Source organism: Perca flavescens, chromosome 24 (assembly GCF_004354835.1).
Source record: "Perca flavescens isolate YP-PL-M2 chromosome 24, PFLA_1.0, whole genome shotgun sequence".
Classification (NCBI taxonomy): Eukaryota; Metazoa; Chordata; class Actinopteri; order Perciformes; family Percidae; genus Perca; species Perca flavescens.
In genome coordinates this window covers 3,223,540-3,239,881 of record NC_041354.1, presented here as the reverse complement: position 1 = coordinate 3,239,881, position 16,342 = coordinate 3,223,540, and the positions used below count along the sequence as shown (strand labels likewise).

General features: G+C 39.2%; 1 protein-coding gene across 1 annotated transcript; it reads left to right on the top strand.

Moving 5' to 3' along the window:
- Positions 1-3,986: 3,986 nt before the first annotated feature.
- On the top strand, positions 3,987-15,672 carry clcn4 (chloride channel, voltage-sensitive 4). Its single transcript, XM_028572038.1, has 12 exons — positions 3,987-4,201; positions 4,995-5,149; positions 6,038-6,137; positions 6,718-6,905; positions 7,356-7,478; positions 8,851-9,057; positions 9,762-9,842; positions 10,803-11,348; positions 12,047-12,233; positions 13,372-13,770; positions 14,264-14,480; positions 14,796-15,672. The coding sequence occupies exons 1-12, from the start codon at positions 4,186-4,188 to the stop codon at positions 14,884-14,886; spliced, it is 2,310 nt and encodes a 769-aa protein (XP_028427839.1). The 5' UTR covers positions 3,987-4,185; the 3' UTR covers positions 14,887-15,672.
- The last annotated feature ends 670 nt before the right edge of the window (positions 15,673-16,342 follow it).

Sequence of the window (16,342 nt, the reverse complement as noted above, 5' to 3'; positions counted from 1 at the left end):
ACGCCCCACTACCTCACACCACAGACCTCCTGACGTGACCTCGGCTCCAGAAACAAAGTCCTTCTTGGCTCAGCCGCTCCTCTTCTGTGGAGCTCCTCCCAGACCACCGGAGGGCTCCTTCAGGGACAACAAACACATTTCTTCTTCAGAAAGCCTTCTCCTAAACTTTGTACTTTTATGCTCCTCTTTTTTTAAACCTGTTTTTAATAATGTTTACTTATTCAATGAAAGTATGACTGTATTGCCGGTACTAATACTGTGTTTGACGTCCGTTTCTGTGAAGGCCGAGAGCAGCCGGCAGTGTTTGATAATAATAATCTAATATTTTATTTATGATGACACGCTGAGATTGTTCTGGTGGGATCATCTTTATAACAACTGTTTTTGTATTTTGTGATAACTCGTCAGGATCTCAGGAGAATTATCTTAAAATGTGAATAAGAGTATTATTTTAGTTTTGGTTTTAAAGAGACTGACTTTGTGTCAGGAACAGACCTCGTTCTGAGACTCGGAGACCCAGGTTTATATTTTCTGGAAATGCAATAACTATTTTAAACTCTTGTGAAATGTACAGCTCTAAATATGTTCAATAAATACTTGAAATGAAACGGTCAAACGCCTGTAGCACATTAAATGTAATGCTGTATTTTGACACAGTTATTACAATCATGTTAGAGAGTATTTATCTTTTAGAGTTTAACACGAGCTCAGCTTACTGTAAGGGGAACAAACCCCTGGTCTTTATTTTGGGGGAAATAAAATGAATAAACGGTCTAAAAGCTCTGCTGGTGTCTGTGTTCTTAGTCTCATAGTTACATGTTAATCTGTGCTGTTTTTGTTTTTATGAGCTCCACCTTAATGTCTTAAAGCTTCAATTCACTTCAATAACTTTATACATCTCACTAATAAAACTGGAGATGAAACAGCTAGTAACTCTGGATATTATTCCACAGATCTCACCACAGACCATCTCAACTGACTGATAGTCATTTTCTATAGTTCATTGAAAAAACTTTACATAATTTTAACATTTTATGTTATAAATTATTACATTTTGTCCTTCACTACATCTCGGAGAGGAATGTTATACTTTTACTACTACATTAGGTTTAATATCTTTAAATTGATCGAATTTAAATTGAAATTATATCAATTATAGGCAAAATAAATAATAAAATTAGACGAAAAAACTGGAAAGATGTCTGCAGCTCTGCTTGTAGTTCCTGCTGATGACAGTTTGATGAAAAGTATGTTTAATTATGTTAATATATCGATATGATCGATCAATTTAAAAATGTTGACTCTAATAAAGTAGTAAAAGTATAATATTACTCTCTGAAATGTTGTTAAGGGCAAAATATTTAAATAATTCACAAAATAAAAGGTTAAAACCCTTTGAAGGTTCAGTGAGTGAGTTCCAGCTGTCAGCGGCTGGTGTCTGGTGTCATGGCGCCATCAGGTGGAGATCAGCAGGAACTACAAGCAGAGCTGAACACACAAATACACACACTAGAACATGTTTATTCCTCCAATTATTTTGTTTTAATTTGAATGTATTTATCTTTTACACTAACCCACCTCATTTGTTTAATTAATTTAAATTTCAAGACTTTATTATATACATGATCTATCCCTTTATTTAATAATTTTTCTATTAATTATTTGTGCACTTTTATTTAATTTTCTTACCCTGTAATCGATTAATTTAAAGAAATTTGATCTGATGTAGTAGTAAAAGAATATTATTCCTCACTGAGATGTTTTAAGGGCAAAATGTTTTAACAATTAAAACATTAAACATAAAATCAAAAGGTTAAAACGCTTTAACAGCTGGTGTCTGGTGTAATGGCGCCCTCTCGTGGAGATCAGCAGGAACTACAAGCAGAGCTGAACACAAATACACACATTAGAACATGTTTACAGTTTATTCCGACTTCATTTGTTTAATAAATATTTTACCATCAACATGTCAAAAGGGGAATATTATACGTTTATTACTATATTACATTTAACATATTTAAATTGATTGATTATAGGCTAAATAAAAAAAGGAGAAATGTGTCTGCAGCTCTGCTTGTAAGTTCCTGCTTATCTCCACCAGAGGGCAAAATTACACCAGACACCAGCAGCTGACAGCTGGAACTCACTCAGTGAACTTTTAAAGGTTTTTTATTTTGTGAATTATTTAAACATTTTGCCCTTCACAACATTTCAAAGATGACTATTATACTGTAACTGCTATATTATATTTAATATCTTCGAATTGATCGATTTTAGACAAAATAAATCAAAATAAAAAATAGAGGAAAAACCTTCTGCTTGTAGTTCCTAATGAGCTCCACCAGAGGGCGCCATTACACCAGACACCAGCAGCTGACAGGTTTTTAACTAAGTGCATAGAATTATTAATAGAAACATTATCATATAAAGGTATAGATTATTTAACTGAAGGAATTCTTAAAATTTAAATTAATTAAACAAATAAAGTTGGTTAGTGTGTATGATAAAACATTAAAATAATAAAGGTAGAGAACTGTAAACATGTTTTAGTGTCTATTTGTGTCTGCAGCTCTGCTTGTAGTTCTTACAAATGTCCACCAGAGGGCGCAGCTGACTCACTCACTGAACTGTTCAAGGTTTTTAATGTTTTATTTTGTGAATTATTTAACGATTGATAATATTAAACTGTTACTACTATATTAGATTCAATATCTTTAAATTTATCGATTTCAGGCAAAATAAATAATAAAATTAGAGGGGGGAAGAAATGGAAAATGTGTCTGCAGTTTTACTTGTAGTTCCTGCTGCTGTCCACGAGAGGGCGCCATTACACCAGCAGCTGACAGGTTTTTAGAATAAGTAATAGAAAAATTATCATATAAAGGTAGGCTATAGATTATTTTACTGAATTAATTCTTAAAATTTTAATTAATTAAACAAATAAAGTTGGTTAGTGTGTATGATAAAACATTAAAATAATAAAGGTAGAGAACTGTAAACATGTTTTAGTGTCTATTTGTGTCTGCAGCTCTGCTTGTAGTTCCTGCAAATGTCCACCAGAGGGCGCAAATACACCAGATACCAGCAGCTGGCTCACTCACTGAACTGTTCAAGGTTTGTAATGTTTTATTTTGTGAATTATTTAAACATTTTGCCCTTCACAACATCTCAGAGAGGAATATTATACTTTCACTACTACATTAGATTTAATATATTTGAATTGATAAATTTTAGTCAAAATAAATAAAATAAAATAAAATAGAGGAAAAACTTGGTAAAACGTGTCTGCAGCTCTGCTTGTAGTTCCTGCAGTTATCCACCAGAGGGCGCCATTACACCAGACACCAGCAGCTGACAGCTGGAACTCACTCAGTAAAAATAAGATTTTTATCGTTTTGACATCTCAGTGAGGAATATTATACTTTTAATACATTATAATCAATATCTTTAAATTGAACAATTTTAGGCTACGTTTATGATATAAAAGTGCAGAGAATAATTTCTAAACAGTACAAAATACACACGAAAATAAAATATACATCTAATTTATTGTCTTTATGCAAATAAATAAAATAAAGACAGTAGGTATTTAAAATAACACATTTAAACAATCTAACAAAAAATGATTAAAATAGAGGGATATAGCATTACAAAATGATTACATCATATTAAATTAAAGTTTAACTTTAAGAGTGAGTTAGTGTATAAAATACATACATTCAAATTAAAGAAATTGGAGGAATAATCTGGAAAGATATTTTGTGCATTTAAAAATGCTTATTTATTCATATTTTTAAACATTTAAAAATGTAGTTTGACATATTTATACGTTTAAAAGATTAAACATATTTATTTTTCACATATTTTATACAGTTAAGATGTCTCTACATATTTCCTTAACATTTAAAAAGATTTCTTTACGTATTTTTCATACTTTTTATAGCTTTTAAATTTGGTATTTTATTTTTTCCTGTTCATCACTCCAATAGACGATCTTTGTGTGAGTGAGTCTGAACAGGTGCATTGTGGGAGGCAGTCTCTGACGCCGTCCTGTTTATTTCTTGACATCTAAACGCCACTTTTCTTTCTATAACGAAGCTAAAATGCAGAACAAAGCCGACATTATATAAGGTATTAATTCAAAAGAAACATTTAAGACCCGCAGTCGCCAGGACGGACTGTAACATGGAGGCCGGTGAAGGTAAAAGACGACTTTATCGAGCTACCTTAGCTAACGTTACAGGAGAGGATGCTAGTGCTAGCTTTAAATGCTAACACATTAACCATATCACTTATATTGATTTCAGAAAACTTGGAATACTAAACAAATTGTGTTGATGCAAGTAATCAACTGGCGAAGTTTCATGGTGATATATATTAGTTAAAACATTTTCCTATTCAGCTGTAGTGTCTGCCCTTAATCAACTAACAGCCTTCTGTGTTTTCATTGTTATGCTTGTAATTAAATAAATGTCATTTATCACAAAGAAATAAGCGATTTTGTTAATTAAAGACTGTTGGAAGTAGCAGCATATTTATCAACTTGTGCACCCTTGAAAGGTGAAATAGTGAGAGATGCCAGCCCAAAACTGTTCTCTTCATGCAATCATTGATTTCATATTCAAGAGTTGTGCACTGATAGCTGCATCTTTTGTTTATATGTCTTTGATATTTTATAGACCGATTAAGATAATATAGTTATGTATCTCGAGGGAATTTGCTGTGCAGTTAACTGTGCGTTAAAAAGTTGGTAGAGTGCAAATCCCAAAAAATGCCAAAATGAGCTAGCTCCAGGGCCAACAAGATTAGGTCATACTTAATGGACCAGATTACAGAGTTTGGATGAACAAATAGTAATAATAAACATAGGGAGGGTAGATTTTAAGTTTGTCAGAATAATCAATAAAGACAGTATCTCAGCTGCAGTCCTTAGTTATTTATTCTTCATTTGTTCTGAAATTATCATAGTTTGACAGTCTGTTCCCCTCCGCCAGGTGTCAGCAGTGCCACGCCCACGGAGGAGATGAACGGAGCTGGAAACTTGATGGATTTCCTGGACGAGCCTTTTCCTGACGTGGGCACGTATGAAGACTTCCACACCATCGACTGGCTGAGGGAGAAATCCAGAGACACGGACCGACACCGCAAGGTTTGACCAGGTTTTCTATTAACACACATGTAAATATATATATTTGTTGTTTCTTATTGTTGTTTCCTAAGTAAGTCTCTGTACCTGCCGAAATAGTTATTGTGTTTTAAACCTGACGAGAACATATAAAACACATAGTTTTAGTGTTTTACATAGTTTATTCCTGTTTAGACAGAGAAACACAAGGTGAAGTAAAGGCACGAGGAGCATAGTCTGGTATATGGATGGTATGGATGTACAGGCTGCTGGGATGTCAGGCCTTCTCCTTCCTCTCCCCTACCTATTTAGCAAGGACACCGCTGCTGCGTCCGGAGCTCAGCGCCACTCAAGTTGGTTGTGATTGGTTTAAAAAAATAAATAAAACCAAGCAGGAGCATTTATCCCATAGGTGCTTTAGCGAGACGAGACCACTATGAGAATAAAAAATGGGGGACAGGAGTAAAGAGATGAGTTGTTATCACAATGAAAACGTAGGCAGAAACACTGATACTGATTTATAGGTTTCTTGTTGTTTCACCGTCTGCTCTATGACGGAACAAATGCAGCCATGTTGCAGCGATGACCTGCCGACCAGAATACTACTAGTGCCAATCTTCCCTTGAAACACACGTATATCTCTGTGAACCGGATTTATTCAGCAGGTCCCAGTCAGGTCTATTCACTCATGTGTTTAAAGTTGGAAGATCTGAGTAGAATGGGCTCGGCTCACTGTTGTTGAACAAAGCATTTCACGTTAGTCCAGTGGAGCTGCTGCTTCTGAAGAGTAGAAACTGCTTCAGTATGTTTGAAAAGCCTCCGTCTTTATTCTTACATCTTTTAATCATCAGCTAGTCAGTGCAATCTCTGTGAGTGAATAACATGCATGTCTCCTTTTTGTTTGTCTCCCAGATCACCAGTAAGAGTAAGGAGTCCTTCTGGGAGCTGATCAAGAGCCTGCTGGACGCCTGGTCAGGATGGGTGGTGATGCTGCTCATCGGACTCCTCTCAGGTCAGTCACAAGGGAAGACGGTACTCTTCACTACAGTATGACTGTGTAAACTATTGATACTGATGGTTGTTTAGCTGTCTAGTTATAAGGGCTGCAACTAACAATTCTTTTTTATTGTGCATTCATTGATTATTTCCTGGATGAATGGATGAGTTGTTTGGTCTCTAAAATGTCAGAAAATTGTGAAAAATGTGGATCAGTGTAACCCAAAAAGCCCAAGATGATGTCCTCAAATGTCTTGTTTTGTCCACAACTCAAAGATATTCAGTTTACTGTCACAGAGGAGAGAAGAAACTAGAACAATATTCACATTTAACAAGCTGACATCAGACATCATTTTTAGGAGATGGAGTGAGATGGGGTGGTTATACAAGAGAAGAATATGTTTAGATCTCGGTTGAAGGGAAATGAAAGATCAACAAGTTCATAGCTCACATACATTTAGATCCTTTTCTATCATCACAGGTGAATGAACATGTATGTCCAGCCTAAAAACCTCTGCTGGAAGAGCGTGAAACATTCTTGTACCCAGACTAGCATCACTCGTTGTAAGGCTTGAGACGTATCCTGTTTTCTGCAGGGACGCTGGCCGGAGTGATCGACCTGGCGGTGGACTGGATGACAGATCTGAAGGAAGGTGTGTGTCTGTCGGCCTTCTGGTACAGCCACGAGCAGTGCTGCTGGACGTCCAACGAGACGACCTTCGACGACCGGGACAAGTGTCCTCAGTGGCAGAAGTGGGCCGAGCTGATGACGGGTCACGCTGAGGTAAGACCTGGCTCCCGCCAAAATAAAACAACATCGTAAGTAGGAGTTTAACCCACAGCTGCACAATTCTCCATCATTAATAATAATTCAGTTTCTGTCTTATCAGGGTCAGGTTGCAGCCAAGTCAATTTATTTAAAACATATTTTAAATCTTTAGGTGTAACAGACAAAATAATGGCAATCACGTAGTCTTGTAAATAATTGTAGAGGCTCGAAAGTAGTTATAAAAACATGAGTCTCAAGATGAGAGTTATAAGTGTGTGTTTATAATACAAAAAACATCTGCTATATTTTAATAAAAGCAGTTTTATTGAGGAATCATTTAGTTTAATCAGGAAATAATAAAAATGCGATCTTCTATGCACACTTTTGGCCCTAATCATGTGTCTAGAAGTTGTTCTGTTTAGCCTACTTTTACTGTTTATAATATAATGCCTTTTTGTCTCTCAGGGAGCGGGAGCGTACGTGTTGAACTACTTCCTGTACGTTCTGTGGGCTCTGCTGTTTTCCTTCCTGGCGGTGTCACTGGTGCGAGTGTTCGCTCCGTATGCCTGCGGGTCAGGAATCCCAGAGGTGAGACTGAGGTTTCCGTGATCCGCGAGATTTCAATGTCCCAGACAAATGGGAGGAATTTCTGCCAAATATTATCTGTGTTTATTGAGATTAAAAACAATTGATCAAGGCACATGGATTTGTATTTGTATTTAAAAGCTACTATTGCTTATATTCCAATTAGAATAAGTCTTGTCAATAGACTTGCCTCCATAATAACGCTATTTTAAATATAAACAAATATTGCGCAGTGTTAATATGGCAAAAAAGTCACACCTACTGTAGGAGCCACATAGTGTACGTTGTTTATGGTCTCATTTGTATTATTCATTGATTATTATAATGTCATTGTGGTTTGAGTGGAAGTGATAACATATTTGTTTGTGTCACATGTTGGTTTTTTGGGCCTTGACAGAGATGGGGTGAGCCTGGGAGTGAACACTTACGCACTTATTTCGACTCACAAAGTAACTTTGCATTTGGTAACTGCAGTGCTAGTTGTTTTTTACGTGTGGAGGAATAAATCATTGCAATACTATTCTCGAGCGCGTCACAGTGTGTTTTATGCATTTCTCAGTGTTTAGTCCCTTTCAGCACTTTGCTGGACTGCGTACAGTCGCAACACCTACAAAGTATGGAAATAAAACGGGTTCTCTGTTTAAAGGCGGGTGGGTGGCAGACATCGCTGCAGACGCCTGACAAAAAAACAACCATACCTTATACATATTACTGTCATTTCTGTTTTTGGACAGTAAAAATATTCACAGTAGGGATGCTAATTTAGATTTATTTTCTGACCGATAGCCGACCCTTGTTAACCGATCGTTGACCATTAACCTACAAGCAGGCAACGGATTTCCGGTTCACCTTCACTCCAGCTCTGTGGAGATAGGTCTAATAGTCGTCCTGGAGGCTCGGACATACTTTCAGTGTGCTGCGGACTTGTACTAGTGGCACAAACACGATGTTCCCTGAATTGTCGTGGACATGTGCAGCCACTTTCCAGTGCATGTCTGAGCCTGACACATCATACTCCTGCGAGGTTGTCAGCTGTGTGTCTGCCTGGCATACTCTGTGTGTAGCATGGCCGATTTAACTCGCCAGTCCTCGATATCAATACAGCTACGTGTCACGTAGCTCTCCGCTGTGAGCAGAGCAGAGAGCCACGAACTGAGCAGAAAGAGAAAGCTTAAAACTCAGCTTGCTAGTGCAAAGTTTGCAGCATCAAGTTAACTACCAGTTAATAAATAGATTGTATTTTTCTTTTACCATGCAACACACAGTTTTATTTTTGTTTAAAACCTGTTTAACTTATCAAAGTTCTTAATCTCGGTTAACGATTAATCGTCAACATCCCTTATTCACAGATACTAATATTTGTGTTTGTGTGCAGATCAAGACAATCCTGAGCGGCTTCATCATCCGGGGCTACCTGGGGAAATGGACCCTGCTGATCAAGACGGTCACCCTGGTTCTGGCGGTGTCGTCGGGTCTCAGCCTGGGGAAGGAGGGCCCTCTGGTCCACGTGGCCTGCTGCTGCGGAAACCTCTTCTGCAGTCTCTTCTCCAAGTACAGCAAGAACGAGGGCAAGCGCCGAGAGGTACGCCACTGATAAAACACAGGAACACCAAGCAGAACTTTTGAGCTCATCAGATTTCTGAAATACACACATTAGAGGTTTATTTGTCAGCACATCATCATGCTCACATTTAGCAGAACAATACTCTTCAATGAACACTTCATAATATCCTTTTTATTATGAGTTTCCTTTTTTAAAACAACTGTATTAACAAAACCAACTCACAAAAATAAAACGTCACAGCTCAAACAAGACGTAGAATAAAATAAATAAGTTTTACAGAGACTTTATGAGCATTCAAATATGCAATATTCCATCTTTTTCAGATATTTTTGGCCTGAAAAAGTTTGACTTGGTATTAATGACTCCTTTTAATGGGATAATGTAGATTTAAATCCAGAAATATAATCACATTTTATGTTTTTATTGTGAGGCATCATTCCAAAGATAACTAAACATGGTATTGTAATTCTTCATTTCCACATTAACCAACATAATATCAAAAAGACAAATAATTAAATAAAAAATACATACATGAATGAAAACAATAACAATTATAATATTTAATTGAAAAAACATAATAATATTAATAATAAAAACCACAATCATACTATAACTTGTAGAACATCCCCTGCAAAATGTTCTTATAATCAGATTTTAAATGACTGAACTAGATGTGTCACACCCAGACGTTGTGACTGTTTATCTGACCTCTGACCTCTCAGGTGTTATCGGCCGCAGCAGCAGCTGGCGTGTCGGTGGCCTTCGGTGCACCTATCGGCGGAGTTCTGTTCAGCCTGGAAGAGGTTTGTTAAAAATCACACGTTCTCCCGCTGCATTAATGTGTGTTGATGCCTAAACCTGCTGACCTGTGAGACAGCGCTGAAGTCAGACAGTGTGTCATGTTTTTGTTTGCGGTCAGCCTGTTCATCATGGCCGGCTACTTTTGGGGAATATACCTCGATATAGGGCTGTTGGATTATGAGAAAAAAAAAATCTTAATCGCATTTATTTTAGTCAGTATTGAAATCACCATTATTTAACACAATTACTCTTGGCTTTTGGAAAGATGTTGCATTTATTGAAGTTATAGAACAGTGAAACTGTTAAACAAATCAACAGTGAAAACACCTTGAACTGTGAAATGTCCCCTTAATACTTCTCCTGTTTTAAACCTTTTTTTTTCATTCAGAACACAAGACGAAATAAGAGTTTACCTGCAAAACGTAATGTGCTAAATAATCGTTTTTCTTTAGGAGCCGAAATCGTAATCCCAATTATTATTTGATTAATTGAGCAGCCCTACTTTGATACGTAATCCCAATTATTATTTGATTAATTGAGCAGCCCTTTCATTTTTATTTTTTATTTAACCTTTATTTATTCAGGGAAGGTTCACTGAGAGGCAGCCTCTCTTTTGCAGGAACAACCTGATCACATTCACACAGTTACACATTCACACCTGGAAGCTGCCCAGTACAACCACAGTCTGACTGCTGGCCACTGAGCAGCTCCACTGGAGTGGTTGGGGTTAAGGGCCTTGCTCAAGGGCACCTCAGTGGTGGTAATGAGGGAAGGACAAGATCTGCTCTTTTGATACGTAATCCTGATTATTATTTGATTAATTGAACAGCCCTACTTCGATACGTAATCCCGATTATTATTCAATGAATTGAGCAGCCCTACTTCGATACGTACAGTACAGCCGTCTTTTGTTCATATGCTTTTCTCTAAAAATAATCAGCCGTCCTTCGTCTCTCCCGCAGGTCAGTTACTACTTCCCTCTGAAGACTCTGTGGCGTTCGTTCTTCGCCGCGCTGGTCGCCGCCTTCACGCTGCGCTCCATCAACCCGTTTGGCAACAGCCGCCTGGTGCTCTTCTACGTGGAGTACCACACGCCGTGGTACATGGCCGAGCTGGTGCCCTTCATCCTGCTGGGCGTGTTCGGCGGCCTCTGGGGGACCCTCTTCATCCGGGCCAATATCGCCTGGTGCCGTCGAAGGAAGACCACCCAGCTGGGGAAGTACCCGGTCCTGGAGGTCATCGCCGTGACGGGTATCACCGCAGTGCTGGCGTTTCCAAACCCGTATACCCGGCGCAGCACCAGCGAGCTCATCTCGGAGCTTTTCAACGACTGCGGCGCACTGGAGTCGTCACAGCTGTGTGATTACATCAACAACCCCAACATGAGTCGGCCGGTGGACGACATCCCGGACCGACCAGCGGGGCCTGGGGTCTACAACGCCCTCTGGCAGCTCGCCCTCGCTCTCGTCTTTAAAATCGTCATCACCATTTTCACCTTTGGCATGAAGGTCAGTAAGAGAAAGACAAATAGATACATTTGGTTTGTCAAAAAAATAAAAAATTCTCCCCTTTTTAAAGGCCTTTACAGACGGGTGGCGTGACAAATAAATTACACAAAAATTTGTTAAAATTGAGATTCCTTTTTAGTGAAATACTACTTGAGTGAGTTTATTTCCCTCTGGTAAACAGTGTAACATACAGTATGTCTGGTGCTATTACTGTGAAAGGTAAGAACGTTAAGTGTCTCTGGTAAACGCTGTCTTTGTCAAGTTTGAAAGGACTTCAAAAGTTTGCCGTCTGTACAATCCAAGTTTCGGAAAGCAGCCTCCTAGTTGTTGTATTATGATTGTCATAAGTAAACAACACAACGTGATTGGTTGATGTCTTTTTTTGCGGTGCAAAAGCTCGGAAAAATTAACCTCATTCTGAAAAAAATTACGTTGCTTTATGACAGCGTAATGTTTGTGTTCTGTGTGAAAATACTTATAAAAAATATATTGATGTGTGAATAAATCACATGAAAAAATGTCCCTAGTGTGTAAAGGCTTTTAGGGTGCATTATTAATTAAAAACTAATCTTTTTTCTTTTCAGACTTCTGATAAGATTTCCTCCAATTTTACTGCACATACTCTCTATGCTTCAACAAGACAATAATGTCACAAATAGTGTTTGGAGACCCAAAAAGAGCTTCTGTGTCCTGTCCAGATCCCGTCAGGTCTCTTCATTCCCAGCATGGCTGTTGGAGCTATCGCAGGACGAATCGTCGGGATTGCCGTAGAGCAGATGGCGTACCACCACCACGACTGGATCATCTTCAAGAACTGGTGCCGGCCCGGCGCGGACTGTGTCACACCGGGACTCTACGCCATGGTGGGAGCCGCCGCCTGTCTGGGTGAGCAGAAGCAGTTCTGGAAACTGCATCTCTGTCCGTGGGTGAAGATTAGTGGGCACATCTGATGTCTTTAACTGAGTAAATCTAGACAGTCCCTCCAGAAAAACGCGATTATGCGATCGCATAATTCAATGCATAATCAGCCAAAGTCTGCATATTTATGCATTTTTTTCAAATATGCCTCACTTTTGCCGCATAAATTGCCGATTTCCGCTCAATATATGCGGGGCTTTGCATGATTTCATAATCCCCGCATTTTCGTTGCAAAAAAGTCCCATAATATATCTTAGCGGAAAGTTGAAAAAGCGTTTACTTCACACAAGAGCAGCCATTTTCCCCTGTTGCCATGGGAACGTTATGAAGTGACGTGATTACGCGACGTGAACATCATCGAAAAGCAGTGTGTAGAGGGGGGGAATCACTTTTTTTTCTCTTTTTCATCAAACCGCAGTTTTTGTAAGTTCCGCAATTTCATCGCATAAAATTGCGTAAATATCCTGCATATTCCATCGCATTTTTTTATGAAACTTGCCGCATAATCAAGGATGTTTGCCGGCAACAATCACAAAAAAACTTTTTTCTGGAAGGACTGTCTAGAAATTCAAAGGGTTTAAAATCTAGATTTAAACGTAGGGCTGCTCCCTCTTAGTTGAGTAGTCGACTAATCGGTCGTTTTGGTCTTAGTCAACTTAGATTTCTTTAGTCGATTAGTCACATTTGATGCTTTTTTTCATGCTGAGTGACTTATTTCCAAGAAAACGTACGAGCACATCTCTGGCAAACACAAGAATTAAGGGTTGACATTTGACCTAATAGATATCACCGTGAAACCTACTTTGATTACTTTCATTAAGGCAATTATTTGTTGTATTACACGTTTTCTGAAATGTGTTTTTAAATATGCAAAGGAGGCATCATCTTATTCAATATATGCATCCTTTTGCATGATTCGTTGCGGAGAAACTCAGATTTACAGATCTGTCGATTAAATCAACTAATCGATTAGTCGGTACAATTGAATGAGTGTTAGTCGACTAAGACTTTCTTCAATCGAACACAGCCCTATTTAAACGTATGAAGGACCAACTGTTCCAGCCTTGCATCCTGTAATGAACCAGCTGTGATTGGGTCCTTTCAGGCGGGGTGACCAGGATGACCGTCTCCCTGGTGGTCATCATGTTTGAGCTCACGGGCGGTTTGGAGTACATCGTCCCCCTGATGGCCGCCGCCGTCACCAGCAAGTGGGTGGCGGACGCCTTTGGGAAGGAGGGCATCTACGAGTCTCACATCCAGCTCAACGGCTACCCTTACCTGGACGTCAGGGACGAGTTCACCCACCGCACGCTGGCCACCGACGTGATGCGGCCCCGCAGGAACGACCCGCCCCTGGCCGTCCTCACCCAGGACACCACCACGGTGGAGGACGTGGAGGCGCTGATCAAAGACACCGATTATAACGGCTTCCCCGTGGTCGTTTCCAGAGAGTCGGAGAGGCTCATCGGCTTCGTTCAGCGCCGGGATCTCACCCTGGCCATCAGTAAGTTGGTTAAACTAGTTCAGCTCTTTATTGAGGACACCACTGATATTCTCTGGTGAGTCAATTAGGATGTTGTGGAGGTTAGGTTAGGTTAGGTTACTTTATTGGTACCCGTAGGTAAACTAGTTTTACAGTCTAAAAGACAGGACATCCTTAAAACTTTATAGACCACAACATAACATACAACACACAAAACATTAAAAAATATAAAAACAGGTAGTGTTGGGCTGCCTCCTCTCTAATCGCTCATTTTGGTCTAAGATTTCTTTCATTTTCTATGCTTTTTTTTCATGCTGAATAACTTATTTTCTAAGAATCTTCTAAGCAAATCTTTGGTGAACACAAGATTTAAAAGTGGTGCTTTTTGCAGAAACTCAATTTGAGACTAATCGTACTGGCTGTCTGTCATCAGGAAACAAGGCCCAGATTAGTTTTCATTTTCCATCCAGGCCTGAAGATGTTTGAACAGACTTCTCCCCCTTTCTGTCTACAGAGACCGCCCGTCAGAAGCAGGACGGCGTGGTGAGCAGCTCGGTGGTCTACTTCACCGAGGACGCGCCGCAGCTGCCGGCCAGCAACCCGCAGCCACTGAAGCTGCGACGCATCCTGAACCTCAGCCCCTTCACCGTCACCGACCACACGCCCATGGAGACGGTGGTGGACATCTTCCGCAAGCTGGGCCTCCGCCAGTGTCTTGTCACCAGGAGCGGGTAAGAACAGGACTCCCACTGGTGCAAAAGTACACAGATATGGAAACATTGCAAGGGTTTAATTTCAGCCTATTTATCATTTACTTTCTATTAATCTGCTGAAGGAGTTTTAGCAAAAAGTTTGAAGATATTGCAGCAGTTAAACCACAAATAAAAAGCTTTTCTAGTTGTAAAAAAGACAATTTCACTTCAGCAAAGAATGGATGTTTTTTTTAACCCATTCATAAAGGTATTTTATTTTCTTCTGCTGTTATGTATAGGAGTGTTGAGTGGAAAGCCGTGACGTGACCTCTGACCTTGTTTATTTCTGTTCAGGCGTCTCCTGGGCATCATCACCAAGAAGGACGTCCTGCGGCACATGGCTCAAATGATGAACCAGGATCCAGAGTCCATCATGTTCAATTAGCAAAAGAGAGAGAGGAGCTTTACTCCGCTGACGTTGTAAATAGGTGAAACCAGTGCGACACTACTGTAACTGCAACCTGTGAAGAATTCCTCCCACCTCATGACAGGCAAGTCCTAACCGTAGTAACCACATCATCGCTGCTCCACGTGTTTTCAATGTAACTGCGCTGGAATATTTAGCCAGAGGCAGAAAGCTTTTACTTCCGCTTAACAATTTCAACCCCTAAGAAGATCTATTGTTTGCAGACTGAAAAAAGAGAAGAGCTGATCTTTTTCTTCTTCTTCTATAATCTGGAAACACAGGTACTGTCACACACGTTTAGCATGTTTAATGTTCAGAGTGCCAAACTCTGGGTCTTCAGTTTCAACAGTGTCAAGATCAACACTCCCACGGTCATTCATTTAATCAATAAATCAATGACTGTGGGAGTGAAGCATTAAACTGTATTGCTTCAAGTTCAAGTAAAACGTTTAGAAAGCCAGGCTGAAGGGAAAACTGGGACAGAAAGCAGTATTTACAACTTGGAAACAAAGTTGTGGTCAAGTGTAAGGATGTGTTAACAGGGTTGCTGCACAGACCTGAAAGGTCTGGCACGTTGTAGAAAATTAATTTGATACTAATAATCTTATGTAATCTTACAATGATGATCATGAAGTCTGAAAAAACTGTATGTATGAAATATCATCTCACTCAAAAAGGGTGTATTTGAAGATAGTGTTTAACTAAATCCTCACATTTGAGTACCATCTACTGGAGCTTATACACTGACTATGGAGAAGCAGCTCATACAACCACACTTCAAAACATCTCAACTATCCCTTTTAAGTGATTAATCAATTCTTAAACTTGTTGCTCGTCAATCAGCCAATAAATTAATTGATTAATTCTTTCAGTTGCTGTGGTTGTAGCAACTCCAAGAACAAGTGATTGGTCGGAAGTTCTCTCTCTCCCTCTCTCTGTCTCTCTCCCTCCCTCTATCTGTAACTCTCTCTGTCTCTCCCTCCCTCTCCCTCTCTCTGTCTCTCTCTCTCCCTCTGTCTTTCTCTCTCTCTCTGTCTCTCTCTCCCTCTCCCTCTCTGTCTCTCTCGCCGCCGTTTCCTGGTACAAACTTAAATAAGTTCACAAACTCTAATTGAAGCACACCTTTTTTGAATGATATCATATTCTGTAAAAGTGCATGGGACAATGATTAATATTAATATTGGCCTTAGAAAAATCATCTTAAGATAAAAATCTGTGAAAAGTACAGAATTTAGTTTGAATCCTGAAATCTGGGTGTGGGTTTTCCTTGTGATAAAATGTTACTCTGCATCATGTGTGATTTAAAAAAAAATAGAAAAGGGACCAGTTGTGAGACCACTGAACCCTGATATTATCTTATAAAATGTCTAACACTGATTTTATTTAAAGGTGGAGAGTTTGTGACTGCTGCACTTTGGGTTTAAGTTAACCGTTT